This window comes from Syngnathus floridae, chromosome 7 (assembly GCF_059516105.1).
Source record: "Syngnathus floridae isolate MCC-2025c chromosome 7, RoL_Sflo_1.0, whole genome shotgun sequence".
NCBI classification, from domain to species: domain Eukaryota; kingdom Metazoa; phylum Chordata; class Actinopteri; order Syngnathiformes; family Syngnathidae; genus Syngnathus; species Syngnathus floridae.
In genome coordinates this window covers 10,086,078-10,101,229 of record NC_142419.1, presented here as the reverse complement: position 1 = coordinate 10,101,229, position 15,152 = coordinate 10,086,078, and the positions used below count along the sequence as shown (strand labels likewise).

The 15,152-nt window shown below is 43.3% G+C and overlaps 2 protein-coding genes across 2 annotated transcripts; both read right to left on the bottom strand.

The window, feature by feature from the left end:
• Window positions 1-63: 63 nt before the first annotated feature.
• On the bottom strand, window positions 64-8,796 carry hif1al (hypoxia inducible factor 1 subunit alpha, like). Its single transcript, XM_088380693.1, has 15 exons — window positions 8,655-8,796; window positions 6,112-6,302; window positions 5,870-6,030; window positions 4,298-4,379; window positions 4,069-4,187; window positions 3,737-3,921; window positions 3,422-3,528; window positions 3,185-3,332; window positions 2,615-2,775; window positions 1,996-2,162; window positions 1,840-1,935; window positions 1,308-1,456; window positions 1,077-1,197; window positions 882-996; window positions 64-647 (listed from the first exon to the last, which is right to left on the bottom strand). The coding sequence occupies exons 1-15, from the start codon at window positions 8,690-8,692 to the stop codon at window positions 589-591; spliced, it is 1,899 nt and encodes a 632-aa protein (XP_088236819.1). The 5' UTR covers window positions 8,693-8,796; the 3' UTR covers window positions 64-588.
• Window positions 8,797-10,103: 1,307 nt separating this feature from the next.
• Window positions 10,104-15,031, bottom strand: LOC148395129 (WD repeat-containing protein 20). The gene is made up of 4 exons (XM_088381087.1): window positions 14,264-15,031; window positions 13,447-13,629; window positions 11,493-12,878; window positions 10,104-11,334 (listed from the first exon to the last, which is right to left on the bottom strand). Exons 1-4 carry the CDS (start codon window positions 14,663-14,665, stop codon window positions 11,287-11,289), a joined length of 2,019 nt encoding a protein of 672 aa, XP_088237213.1. The 5' UTR covers window positions 14,666-15,031; the 3' UTR covers window positions 10,104-11,286.
• Window positions 15,032-15,152: the final 121 nt, after the last annotated feature.

Genomic DNA, 15,152 nt, shown 5'->3' with positions numbered 1-15,152 from the left:
ATTTTATAGATAGAAAAATATTTTTCACCATGTTTTTGTTAGTGTGGACACATTGAATATCGCTGCTGTTAAAACCGTTTATTTTATTAGGCACATTAAAAATAATCTTTACCAACCTTGTTCAAAAATTCATGTCCGGAAAAACATTTCCAAAACCAACAATGCCCCAAAATTGGCAATTTACTCCTTCTACTGTCAATCCAAAAACTAGCAAATGCTAAACTCGGTACTCAACTACTGCATGATTATAGTACACTTGTATAAATCAAAAGGTGAATACGTTTTTGTATTTTTTTAAATGATCATATAAGGAGTGTTGGATCATCTGATTTCACTCGCCCAGGGCATTCATTCAGAAGAAACACAAATAAATGCCCCTCAAAAGTGATTCCACTTGATAAATGTACAGATGATTGGTAATTAAGCATACAAAAATATGCCACTCAAAGGCCTTTGTGCATTAGATCAGCAAAGCATCATCATTTTCTGAGCTTATAAAGTAGCTGGTTGGCTGGCCGCCATCTGAGTGTGCGCATAAGAGAAAAGATGACGATGAAGACGGGGACCACCACGATAATGACAGCTTGGTCAGGACATAGGGGACAAATCGGGGGGCGGCTGGGATTTGAAGATGTCCAGCAGCAGCGCTGTCAAACATGTCAAATGTTAGATTTCATATCAATATAGCATATGAAATTTAATGTCAATTTATCTGCAATGCGTAATATTTACATCATATTTAATGACTATGCATATGTAGTTCAATGTCTATTAATACTTAGTTAATGATATGTATGCGTACATGTCTGTGTAACATTTATACTGCACGTGCAATATCGTATTTCCAATGTATTGAAGCCGTTTTAGTTGTGCAAACCTACATGTGGTGTCACAGAGTCCTCTCATGCTCCCCAAGATGGGATCCCTGTCAGTAAGAAGATGACTTTGCCCCTTGGTGCCCAGCTTCCCATCTGATTGGCTCTCCTTCAGGCTACCCTGTGTTAAAAAAAAAGCAGCATTGACTTTCAATAACAGTTACATTTTCCACTCCGACCACAAGATCATTTCTCGCTCACCAGTAGCGAATGGTTGAGCAAGAGCCGGTCCTCCGGGGAGGCGGCATCGCTGTTGTGCTTGTGACGCTTGACGTTCTCCGCCATCAGCTGGGACAGAGCATCCTCATCCAGGTTGTGAGCCCTGAAAACAACAACATGGTGGCCACTATTGCAACTTTATTATCATAGCATCATTTTGCATATCTTGCATATCTATTTTTTTCTTCTGCATGTTTCCATATGGTTTGTTACCGTTTCCTATTGATGGCGGCGAGCTCAGGTGGTAGCTCTGCGTTAATGTCAGTATTGGCCTCTGGGATGGTGTTGAAGAAGCTGAGCTGGAAGTCGTCATCCATAGAGATGTAGGGAGCCAACATGTCCAGATCCATACCATCCATCACCTGATAACACACATCCATTTACTTAGGTTTGATGTATTTGTGTTAGTTTTATAATTAAAGAGTAAATATATAAAATGACTGTTTTAAATTGATGTTATATATTTACCTTGGTTTAATTGTATTTTATTTTTCTTACAAAATAAAATGCCAAGGGAGTTATGCATTCGATTATTTTTAAAAACCTACATTTTTTAAATATCTTTTTGTATATTTTGAAACCAAAATATGTACTTCAAAATTATTTTAAAATAAACCACAAAAGTATGATACATTACAATTTCACAAGTATAATGAAAGTCATATTGTTATGATAACATCCCCCAGAACTTTTTATTCTCTCCATCGCCTGTCAATGGTGTGTACCCAATGAACCTGCGGCTCACCTGCTGCACGTTATCCTGTGTCTTTTCACCATCTTCTGGCCAAAAGGCAAAGAACTTCTCAACCTTATTGACGTCACCCATTCCGCCGTTATCGCTCTGAACAAAAACAACCCTTCAGCTCGTGTCTCATGTTATGGGAGCAATTTTAGGATTTACCGGCTCAGGATCCGGTGAGGAGGATGCCGAGGATGAAGATTGCGGGGGAGTGTCGGGGTTGAAGATGGGAAGGAGGAGCTGGCGCAGCTGGGGAGTGCAAAGGTCCTGAGGGTTCTTGGGGACGTCACTTGGGCTTTGTGGTGTGGCGAAGGAAAGCGCTACAAAATCTGCGCAAAACAAGTGCAATGATTTTTTTTTTTTTAAATGCATTTTTGTACATTCTCCTTTTGCTCATATTTTACATTGTTTATGATTTGTTACACTCAGGTGATTTTGTTTACTTTTGATCTTTTTTGTATATTGGAGGTTTGAAAAAAAAATAATTTTACGACAGTATTTTTCCCACTTTTTGAATTTGTTATCACTGTTTGCAAATCTATCAGTCATTTTTTAGAAATGAGCAGGTATTGTTTTACATTTTTAAATAGCACTGTTTATAAATCTCTATCAACCATTATTTTTTTTCAAAAATCAGTATTTGTCGAAATAATTTCCTTTATTTTTAAGAAATGAATCGCGGTGTTTGTTTCTTGTTTACTTGTCTTCTTAAGAATGTAAACAACCAGCCACAACAAAATGCATGGAATAAAAAATAGATACAGTCAAAATGGCGCCCCACCTCCTGTCAGTGGAGCGACAGTATCTGCGTCTTCTGGTGTGGGCGGGAGAAGAATCTCCTGCGTGCTGCTGCTGCATCTCTCGCCCACATCGGTGTCTTTGTCGAGGCTCTCGGATTTGATCTGCTCAGGGGAGAAAACCACGTCCGACTGCTCCACGGCACTGCCAAGAACAATGAAGTGTAACTCTTATTTCATTATTCATCCATTATTCTGTGGTATTTGTGAGGGATATGGACAAGCCCTGCTAGAAATAGCAACGAACCATGACATGAAAAGCATGACTCAAATATTTAGAGTTGCCAATATTGACCGTTAAAATTGTAATGTAAATGAACAATTTATGATCTAAAAACATTTTCATATTATTTCAAATCCACTTAACATTTTTGTTAAACCATTAAAGCAGTTTATACCATATCTACACAAGTAGGGTCTACAACAATCATTGAATTGACGACTGTACCTCAAGACATTGACTTCACATAGAACACAATCGAGGTTGTGCCTCAATGGCCAATATAGTTGGCCAGTTTGGAAAAGTAATTGCCCAGCCCTGGTCTATAGCGTACCTGAGCACAAAGTTGAGGCAGACCACGGCCTCGGCATGTGACGTTTTGTTGTTGTACAGGACGGTGGCTTGAGTCTGGGCCCACACAAAGCCACCGCCGCTCGCCAGGAAGCGGTAGGGGCTGGTGCTCACCTGCCCTTTGGCCAGCACTCCACAAAGAAGGAAAAATAAAGTAAATCAAAGTGAAGGAACGTTGAATTGTTTTTCTCTACCCTTGGATGATACCAAAACAACTTACATGTGCGCAGGCTGTTGTTGACATGAATTGAGTCCAGCGCGTGATGAAACTCAAACACAGAGCGGCCGATTAGGTCGTCCGCCTTGTATCCCACCAGTTCGCTCAACCTGGTAAATAAACACAAAATGACTACTTGTACCTCATTTGTGATTCCCAAAAGAATAACTACTCCTACAAACTCCGATTGGAACCGCAACTGAGGGAAAAGTTAAAAACAAAATTCACTTAATATTACAATAAAAGCAAACATTCAACATGTGCTTGCCAGAGATTTTATTCCATGTGGATGTTTGGGACAGGCGCCTTGGTGCTCACCTGCCCTCGCATTGTGTGAAGTACATGTCCATGCTGTGGCGGGTGAGGAAGGTGTACGTGTCTAGGGGGAAGTCCACGCTAGATGGGTGGGGAATGGGCTCGCAAAGCAGTGTCATGACAGCGTCCTTGGAGGGCTCTGCAGACGAGTCATCCAGCATACGCATGTGACCCGTGCAGTGGAACACCTGACAGAAAGACAATTGAGGGCTTTAAAACCACAAAACGACTTTTCACTTTTTGTTTTGTTGAAAAGTAGTTTTCCATAAAACATTTAAACTAGGTAAATCCGTTAAAACACAGCATTTACAGAGTATACGTGTGTGCAACTATACCTTCCAGTTGGCAGACTTAAGGTTAACAGTGCGCCCCCTGTTGGTCAAAGTGCTCTTCAATCGCAGGAAGAAGTTTATCTGGCTTTGCTTACTACCCCCGCTCAGTTTTTTACCGCATACTAAAAACAAAAAGAGCAGATGTTTTCTTTAAGCTGATTTTACTGTGTATACACTGCATACAACTTCATTATCATCATTAATATATAATATATAATTGGGTTGAGCTAACTTGGGTGCTGAAGGAGGTCCGTGAGATCTTCCTGGTCGCACGGATGAACAAAGTCATACACGCTCTGACCCAGAAGCTCCAACTGGAAAACACAAACAAATACAATCATATTAATTTTACAAATATAGAAAAGGGGGAGGAAGAGAAACAAAAGAATAGGAGAATGGCAAGGAGGAGGATCAGGGAGAGGGTCAGGAAGAGCAGCGGAAAGCGGAGAAGGGAGCAGAGGAAAAGTAGAGGGAGGAGGAGTGGGGAAAAGAGACAAGAACAGGGAGAGGAATAAAAGGAAAATGAAACGAACGAAAGTGTGAGGAAGGGGAGTATGAGAAAACTGGGGAAGAAGAGCAGTAAAAGAAGTACGATAGGGCACAGGGGTGAAAGAAGAGGGACAAGTGAAGGAGCAAATAAAAAATGAGTAGAAGGAGCAAGGGAGGAGACTAAGTGTTCCAAGGTAGGAGAGAAGGAGCAGGAAGAATAAGAGAAGAGGGTAAAGAAGGGTAAGAAACCAGGATTAAGGTTTGAGATAGGATTTGTAATACTTTGGCATTTTAGTCATATGTCTGTATTTCAGTTTTCAGCTAACATTTCTGTGATTTTGTTTAATATTGGTGGTTTTGTTAAGTAAAGCCTATTTTGTGGCTTATTTGTAATATTTAACAAATATTCTGTATTTTTTCTTTATTTATTATTCTTTTTTTGGGTGTTTTTGCTGATTGTTGTATATATGTCATCTTTCGCTATTTTGTACTATTTTAAATTATCTTTATTTTTACCATTAACTTTTTCTATGAGTGTATTGTTGCGGTATTTTAATGGTGGCCATATTTGTACTATTTTGAGAATTCTTGGTTGGACTGTGCAATGTTAAAAGATGCTAAACAAGCTCAACAGCCCACGGGGACAAAGAACATCCTGTCGTAAAGCTCCTCCACCCCCTCATTGCTACGGTTTGAAAGCATTTGTAGAGAGTTGCTTTGTGGAATACGTCTGTGGGTCCCAACCCCCGTTTTTACCATCCTGTCCCCTTTCCCCCGGATTTTGCAGAAAAGTATAAATACTGAAAACACTTCGACATGGTATTGTTTCATTTTTAATTGCGGGGGAAAACTGTCTAACGAGATGGCTACAGACTTCAGTGAGAAAGTACTTGCTCAAAAATGAACCCAAGCACAAACGCGAGGTGACCACCCTCCACACACAAACATACATGCGACGCACCTCTTTGGCCTCACAAAGTAGAAGCAGACAACAGACCGGCGCGGTCTAAGTCAAATTAAGGCTGCATTTGAAGTCCGCGTGATATGCCCTAAAGCTGTAATTTGAACTGCTTCCAAACACGTGACCAACTGTTGACCTGTGAGGCAAACGTACGTGGCAATATTTGTTATACAAGTTTAATTTATTATTGTATGATACATATATATATATTATTTTGTCATATATGTTTTGTACATTTTTTCCACCTTCTATTTATGGACTATTTTTGTTGTCATTTTTGCTCTCCAATTGTATTCCCTAATACGTGTGCATTTTTTTAAACGTACGTTTTTGTATTATATGAAGCATCGTTACCTGTGGGATGCCGATGTGCTTGTTGACGTTGTCTGTCAGATAGATGATGTCTCCTTCTGCCGAAATCACCACAATAAAGCCAGATAGCGCTTGAGCGTACAGGACATCTGCCAAGTCCTCATCTTCCTCCTCCTCGTCGGACGCCCTTGGGCTCTCAGACCCTGAGACCAAATCATTGAATTGAATATAGTCCATGCAGCCATTTTGATTAGAGGCGGCCATTTTTAAGGGCATGTTCCTACCGGGATGGAGGAAGCGTTGCATACGCAGGAAGCTGAGGGTGACCCTCATGATGGCCGCCTTGTCAAGATGTGTTGAGACGCGTCTGGGTAGGGGTAGGGTTCGAGCCAGGTTGTAGAATAGCTCTGTCTCCTTACCCCGTCTGCAGCGAGCCGCATCGCGAGAACGCAGCTTTCTCTGCTCTGAGCTGCTCCTGAACCAGGAAGAGAATAAAATAAAACATTTGTTCTTCTATTGGAATGTGAACATAGTAGTAAATTCATAATTAAAGTATTTGTATGACAAACACTTGATGAAGCGGAAAAACAATAATTCCAGCGCAGAATTGAGCATGCATTCTTTTGTTGCATGGCCACAAATTCTTACGCCATAGTGCAAAGGAGTTTATTGCGCACCATTTGTAACCTTGTATTTTGGTACTGTCGTAAACTGGGGAACCACTTTTATTTTTATTTTTTAGGACCTGTTCACAACCCACCTATCACAGGTCTGTGACCTAATTCCAGGCCTTGACCCACCGGTTGAGAATCCACATCCACCTGATGGAGCCCTTCAAATGAAACCGAAAAGCCTTTATGTGGTGCAGGAATGTTAAAAATGTCCCTTGGGCGTGCGGGGGGAACACTTTAAGAACAAGACCCCATCCCATATTCTGCCCTCAAAGGCGAATAACAACTCTTCTGCTGCACAAACACTTGGGATTGCCAAAATAAAAGAGGAAAGTCCAAAAGAGGAGAGAATCTCTTTAAAAGGGCTTCTCAGTTGTTGACAAACTGCTGGATACTCGCCATTTGACCTATCCCTCCCTTTCTCACCCTTACCCCACCTCATCCCCTGCAACCACAAAACATTTCAGACAGGACAACACACTTTAATTCCATTTCAGGCACGCACGCGCGCGCACGCACACGTACTTCAATTCCATTCCAGGCACGCACACACACACGTCGCAATAAACTGATGTTGTGCAGGAACACTCAGCCCCTGTGCAACTTGGCTCGTGTCTGTGTGTGAGAGCAATAGAGGGACAGACAGAAATAGACGAGAGAGTGAGAGAGAGCGAGAGAGAGAAATGATGCAAGAAGTAACAAGAGGTGCTTGGTTTGTTTATATTGGCGTGTCTTCTGAATGGGAGACAGGAAATGCACACACACACACACACACACACACACACACACACTCATACACAAGAACATGTGCACACACATACACGTTTCAAGGAGAGGACATGAGGCAGAGATTTAACTGAATAGCAAATTGAACTTTTGGCCCACATGGATTGGAACATGCTGTTCATCAAAACAGGAAGTGATTGTGTGCGCATGTGGGTTACACAACACAACTTTGAGGATTTACAGTAGTCTTATTTTAACCTGATCAAGTATGTTTGTCAGTAAACAGTTTAAATAAACAGCTTAAAGCCTATTTTCAAAAGAATATTTCACTATGTGCTTGTAGATCAGCCTCTGATCGCAATCGGACGTATTTTTGGGCAATAATCCATGATTGATCAATGCCTTTTATTGCTGATCACACAGGACTACATCTTGTACCTTTAGCTTGTAACAAACAAGCGACCAGCCTGTGTGCAGTGAAGGGTCCCCTCCCCCTTTGCCTAACACTGCACGTTTCAAACCATTAACTGAATCATGGTATACATAGTTGCATGCATTTTCTGCCCTGCTAGATTCCTCAATTAACAAACAAATTGACAAACGAATTGATTATTAGAATAATAATTAGTGAGCAGTTATAAAATTGAAAAACGTAAAGCTCATCCATGTCATCGTTCATTTGTCATTTGGGCTTGTGAAACTTTTGAAGGATTTGTGATGGTCTAATTTAAGCATCCATATTTATGATATATATAATAACTATATACATATTTCAACTTCTGCAAGTTTTGCAGTCATTACTGGTTAGCCTTATTTAACCTTACATAACTTGTTTTAGTTTTACAGTGGTAGTTTTAATAACGTTCTTACAATTTAAAACATTCCACACGTCAAAAGTGTACACAACCTCCTGCTTCAACATTTTTGACCCATTGAAAACATTCAAATTTGAAACTTTATTTCAGTTCATTCAGGCTTTATTCTCAATCCCCAGATTTGCACAACAAGTTTTTATCTTGCATACATTTTTTGACCGATTCAAACCATTCGAGCTCGTTTCACCCTCTGCATTTCAATCATTCACAGCATTTCAATAAGTATTTCAGAATTCACATAACATGTCTACAACTATTCGATTATAACTACTACAACTATTATAACTACAACTACTCAATATAGATGCTTAATTTGGCAATACATAACGACGCTTTAAAAGGGATCAAGGAGCCAAATATGTCAACTTTTTTAGCAGACGATAGCAGGGACCACCCATCACAATATCACAATAGTCGCTTTAAACGCTCGGTTTTTGTCACCGTCGATGAATTTGGTGAGAAGTCACGGTCATGATTTCTTCATTCGACTCATTCTTCTCAAAAGTTTGTACACGACAAAAAACAAAACAAGGGCGCAATTTGACGACATCTTACCCTTTGACGGTCACATTAGCTTCGTCTATGTCGTCCATGTTAGTCTGCTGGTGCTGAGATGTATATCCTGTGGCTTGTTTTTGTCAGGGAGTTCATAAAAATAAAAAAAAACCGGAACATTGGCGAGTGACGTGTCCAAGAAAAATACCTTTTCCGGTTGCACCTTTTCAAGATTGAAGTCACCAGGAGCTCATGTCACAGGTCTTCCCAGCAGCAGACAAGGGCACGAGAGTGATACAAACCTTAGAGGAGAGGCGTGTAATGTGCTGAAATTAGACCGCATTCTTTAACCAGGCCCACTGAGCAGTTATTTACTTTATCCACATTAATACGTTATCAATTATATTACTGAGCACATTTTGCCCACCTCTGCTTTGGAGAGTCGCGCGTAAAAAATATCGAGTACTAACCAAACCAGTTTCGGAACTTTTCTTTATATTCAGACGAGGTTACAACAAAAATCAACAAAATATGAATTGCTCTATTTATAGCAACGGTTACATTTTGTTTTAAATTCGACTTTATTCTCGAAAGCAAACAAGCATTTTCCGCTTTGTATGCGAATTGATTGGCGAACTTTTTTGTGGTCGCCCCACCCCTCACTCGTCTTTGCTGTTTATCTTCAGTGAAGGTGCAATGAAGGTTGAGCCGCGGTGACCCGATCTGCACCCGAAGAGCGATCTGCGGCGGGAATTGTACGGCAACATGACTTGGGCAAACTACATGCCACAAAAATCCTAGATACCCAGAGTCGGTGGCAGTGTAATTATCAAATGATTGTGTTGTATAGTTAATGTAAATCGTAACAATTACACTTGGATTTCATTTCATGTCTGACAACTTTTTTTCCCCATTTTTAACTGTTTTGCAAAAACAAACTTTTTCTTGGGAAAAAGATTCATGAAAATTTAAACATTTATGAATATGGTAAATCGAGTGCACTTTAATATAGTGCCTTGTCTACATCACCTTAGTGCTTATGCAATTGTCAAGAATAACCTATTTTTCCCCATGAGTTTCATATTTTATTCTATGGATTTGTTTTTATCTAATGTAATATAATTGAAATTAAATTTTAAAGTTTTATTTCATGGAAGTTGTATTCTTTGTTTTAATAGTATCATTTTAATGGCATATTTTATTGTAATGGTGTTCACAAAAGGGGTTTCACCTAATCATCAGCACAATGCCAGGCGATTTTTAGAACTAAGGTGTTTATTTGCAAGGTCACCCTTAGGTTACAAAGGTACTTAACATTTTGTTTTCCTGTGGTAGTGCGCATGTATATCACTTTTATAAAAAATATAATCATCTTCATGTATGTGCTGCGTGCTCACAGTATCATGTTTATCCAAAAGGAAATCGAGCAGGGCAATCGGAATAACTTCCTGATCTGGAATAAGAGCGAGAGAGGCATCAATGACATCATCATGGTGAAAGACACAAACATACTTGGCTCGTCTTTATTGTCGCTGCAAAGCATAAAAGATTCACAGGACACTTTAAAGAAGTGTGGGATTTATCTGTTACATATGTTTTGAGTGAAGTCCACCAGGTAGTGCGTGGAGGAACTGTGAATTGTTTTTCTGTGTGCAAATTATTGCGAGAGGCAATTCACGTGCAACACTACCAAAAAGGATTGGCGCCACACTGGAAAGAAAAAATATGAAATACTACCAGAATAATGGCATAATATTACAAGAAAAACAAGCAAAATGTGTCAACAGAATAGTGACACTGTCGAAAAATGTCTTTTTCCTGTCCCAAAATTTGCATTTTACTTGAAAAGAATCTATTTTCACAAAAAATCCACTTTAAGACTGAGTTTTCTTAAAAAAAAATAAAAAAATCTGCTATTCTCTCAAACATACTTTTTTAACTATTGAAGATTTAAAATTAGTCTTTTTCCTTAGGAATTGTGTATTTTTTCCCGTAAAATTATGCCAGTATCCCCGCAAAATGCTTAAATTAGGGAAATAAGGCAAGTTTTCTTGAACATTTGTGAATTTTTCAAAGAAGCTTGTATATTTATTACTTTTAAAACTCATCTTTCAGTTTCAAGACTTGCATTATTTTCTTTGCAGAAAAAAACTTGAGAAATGACTTTCCGAAAAGACCTTTCCCTAGAAACTCCTCCTGAATGATTTTAATTTCAAGATTGAATTATTCTTCTATAGTTTTTTCTCATCTTCATCCCCATAGTATTGTGCAACACTTGCTAGTGCAACACGACTGAGTCGGTCATACATACAGTATGATGCTACACCGCCAGAGACAGTGGGTGTCTGCGTGTGGCCATGTGACTTGGACCCAAGTGTGACACGTCACTTTCAAAACCCGTCGAAGCATTTCAAGAGCAACCGGCGTGAATTTAAAAGAGACGGTGACGTCATGACATTCAGTGCATTGCCATGTGTTCAATTGCTTCCCGTAGAGCCTCTTTGCCATTAGAGTACTTTACTATTTACAGTATAAATTACTACACAGTCTCATGATAAAATAAATTACTTAAATACAGCTGGCCGCGGCTTCTGCAGGATGAGTGGAGGGTTTAATACTGCATCGGTGAGGTGGTCTGGTCTTGACGGTTGCCCTCCATTTTGGGGTCGTGGGTAGAGGGATGAAGGTGCAGCTATACCACGGTGCCACTTGGAGAGTTTCCATTCTGTGCTGTTAAGTTCTGCAAGAGAAAACACACCCCAAAAAAAAAAGTCATTTAGATGGCAAGACGTTAACAGTTAGTGTTCATCACAGGCTTGGACTGTCCAATTAGCATCAAACTTGCGACCTAGTAACTTTGGCAACAGCCTTCAGATTACAAAGGTCGACTGTACGTACCGCCTTGCCAGGCCTGGCCCAGGTGCAGATGAGCCCCTCCTGGCACGCCGTGATGATGCAGTCGTCCATAAAGACGAGCACAGTGAGTCTCTCGTGGGCGATCTTCTTGCATACCAGCGGCTCCAGGAGTGGCACCTCGTGCATGCGTGGGCACAGCGTGGTGCCCAGCACCTTGGCGGCGTCAAGGCGACCGCTACCCCGCGGTGCCACGTTGATCTTATCGTTACTCTTGCTGATATTACCCAGGCTGTGGTAGCGCTTGTGTTCTTTCTCCACCCCGCCCCCCACCACTGACTTGTCCGACTTGCGCTCCTGAAGGGAAAGCGTGGCAAAGCGACCGATGCTGAACGGCGCCGCGTTACCTGGGCCGCTACCCACCGTACCGGTGCCGCTTCCTGTTACCCCAGTACCGCCCTCTGTGGTGCCCTGGCTCTTGGAGGTGTTTGCGACTGCAGGGTGGGGAAGTGAATTGGAACGGGAGAGGGACCGAGGGAGCGGGAGAGGCAGCGTAGGAGGGTTGGAAGTGCCAACAACAGGCGGGTGGTGGTGGCCCTCCACTCCACCACCCCCAGAAGTGGGCAATGTGGGTCCAAAAGTATTGGTAAAAGCGCGGGAAAGCGGCAGGCGAGGGTACAGAACGTCATCTGTGAGGTCCCACAGACAAAACTGCGTGTCCTGCCCGACGGATCCAAATCGGTAGGTGACGGCTGCTGAGCCGCCGCCCTTGGAGCTGTGCCGAGAGAGCCGTGACAAGGTGCTGCTGGTGCGCACCCGCCCAAAGTGTGGGGCGGTGTTGTTGGGCACCCCACCCTGGTGGAGGTCCTCCTCACTCCCACTGAGTTCCATAGGCTCCTCGTCCTCCAGGGAGGTGGTGAAAGGGTCAAATGCCACCACGTTGACCCAGGATTTGTGTCCGTGCCCGCGGGCCACCACCCGGCTCTCAGCGAAAGACCACACAGTGACCAGGTCGTCCTCGCCTCCCGTGGCCAGGTACTTGCCATCTGGGCTCCACGAGACGCACAACAGGCCTCCGAAATAACTCCTCATCACACCCTGGAGCTCCATGGAATCAAAATGAAAGACCCGCAGGCAGCCGTCCTGGCCCACGCAAGCCACGTGGACCCCGTCGGGCGAGAAAGAGAACTCATTGAGGCCGCCCTCGCCCACGGCCCAGCGTAGAAGAGGGTTTCGGGGTGTCTTGGTCTTGCAGGCATACACGGCAAAGCCCTCGCCTTGGCGCAGAAGCGAGTACTGAGGGGCAGCCGTGCCGCACGAGTGCTCCACGTTGTAGAGGTACAGGTGGCCGCTGGCGTGAGAAGCCAAGAACAGGTTCTCAGACTTGGGGAGCCATTTCAGACACGTCACCTTGGATTTGTCGATAAGACGCTGCGCAGGCAAAATGGGAGACAAATTGGAGGCTTCTTAGTGTCCTTGACATTGGTAAATCATTTTTATTTTAAAAGGCAAACACTGGAAAACACTTGCCCTGGCTTGAAACCCTAATTTGAAACCCTAAGCCTATCTCAATACTGTACTTTGAAATCTATCTGAAATCTGGTGGCTTGAAACCCAAACAGTAGTTACTTACCCTAATTAACATCAACCTGTCAGCCAAACCCTTTACACATAAACTGCCAGACTTAAAATCCTAGTATGAAACCCAAAAGCAGGAATGAAACTGAAAACCCAAAGCCTATCTTGAAACTCAAATTTAAAAGCAAAACACCATTTTGAAAGTCCAGCCTTGGCTTGAAACCCCAAACCTAGTTTAATACCTTAACCCAAGATTCCATATGAAGCCCTAACCATACTTACCTAACCCCGTGACAAGACCCTACATCAAATTTCTTAAATCTTGATTTAAGAAACCCGAACCTTGCCTTAAAATTAACCCTGATTTGAAATCCTAACACTGGATTGAACACCTCATTAGAAACTGCATTGCATTCAGTACCTCTTCATTGAAGAGCTTGCTGGTCTCCTTCTTGATGGGGTCCAAGTACTGCACCTGCCCAGCTGAGAAGCCAACGATGAGTGCCACGCTGTCAGACGAAGCCGAGTACTGGTTGAAGTCATGACATGTGGGCTGCGTGCCCTTGTAAATCCTCTTGTCGATGGGCTTGCTCAGGTCCACTGCCTGATGCACGTGTGCGCGCGCACGCACACACACACACACACACACACACACACACACACACACACACACACACACACACACACACACACACGCACACACACACACACACACACAAAGTAGCTTGAGAAAATGTGATGACACCAAATACCTGCAGCAAATTAACAGAGGATTGTAACCCTAACTCTGGGCTTGAACCCCATCTTTAAATCCCTTACCAAACTTTTTTTCCAAGTCTTTAGCCTGCTTATTACCGTGTGATGACACCGAAGGTGCTTTGGATTACTGCCTCATTTGAATCAGCTAAGATGAGTCATGAAGCGCATCTTTTTGACATCTTTGCTCCTCAACCACCTCTGTCCACCTTCTGCTGCGTGACTCACCCTCAAAGGGCATCTAAACACACTAATTGTGATGCCTTCTTTACTATTAGCTTGAATCACCACGTAACACCAAAGACAGTTTAAATAAATGAAACGTTGTGTTTGTTACTAGCAGGAAATAAACGGCAAATTCGCACGTCCAGAAGCCGTGAAACGGAAGCTATGTGCTAGGCTAGTTAGCATACAAGGCTAACACCGACGGTCCACTTGCTCCCGTGACCCGGGTGGGAGAGGGCCATCCGGCCGGGGCTCACCTTCTTGATATTAGTGTACGTGTAGAAATAAAGCTCCCTGCCGATATTAAAGCACACCCGCTCCGACTCCTCGCCTGGGTCTTCGGGTTGGAGCTTGACCATGGAGACCCGCACAGGCGGCAGAAAACCCGCCGGGGAGGAGTTGGCTGCGGCATTCGTCGAGGAGGCGACGGCTGCGGCTGCAGCGGCGGCTCCGGGCCCCTGCAGCAGCCCGACCCCTGCGCTGGGAATCGGGCCGGCTCCAGCCGCGGGGCCCAGCGTGGCTCCGGCGGATGAACCCCTTGGTAGCCCGCTCCGCTGCTGTGAGTCGGAGAGGGTGAGCAGCTTGTAGAAGCCCTCTCTGGTCCGGAACTGCGACTTAATCTCATTGATATCCTTTAGAGCGCCGCCATCTCCGGCCATTTTTAGTCCAAACGAGCCGCTAGGGAAATTTTTGATCTGAAAACAATAAAGCCCCGATAATATCTATATTTTTAAAGGGGAGAGGGGGCAAGTATTACTGGAGCTGAAATGGGAGCGGCGGAGGCGAGCAGCCAGGCTCAGCTAGGCCGACCAGCGCTGCCAGTGTGACCTGCTGCATTTTACACCCGTACCAGCCACAAGAGAGCTGCTGGCCGAAGACTCAAGGCCGACGGGGAGGCCCTATGAGCCGGCGACGGCATCATCCTCAACCCGGTCCCTGCCTCACTCCACTCGACCGCAAAAGAGTTGTGAGCGGAAATGCGCACGCCCGCCTGCCTGGAGCTGCAGCTGCGCACTGAAGCCAAGATTGATTGGCTGAGTAAACATGAAGCACGCGGGTCTCATTTTGGACCTTATATGATCATCAAATGGCCCACTTTAACTTTTCTTAAAGATGACTAACTCACTATAACTACAGTTTGAAACT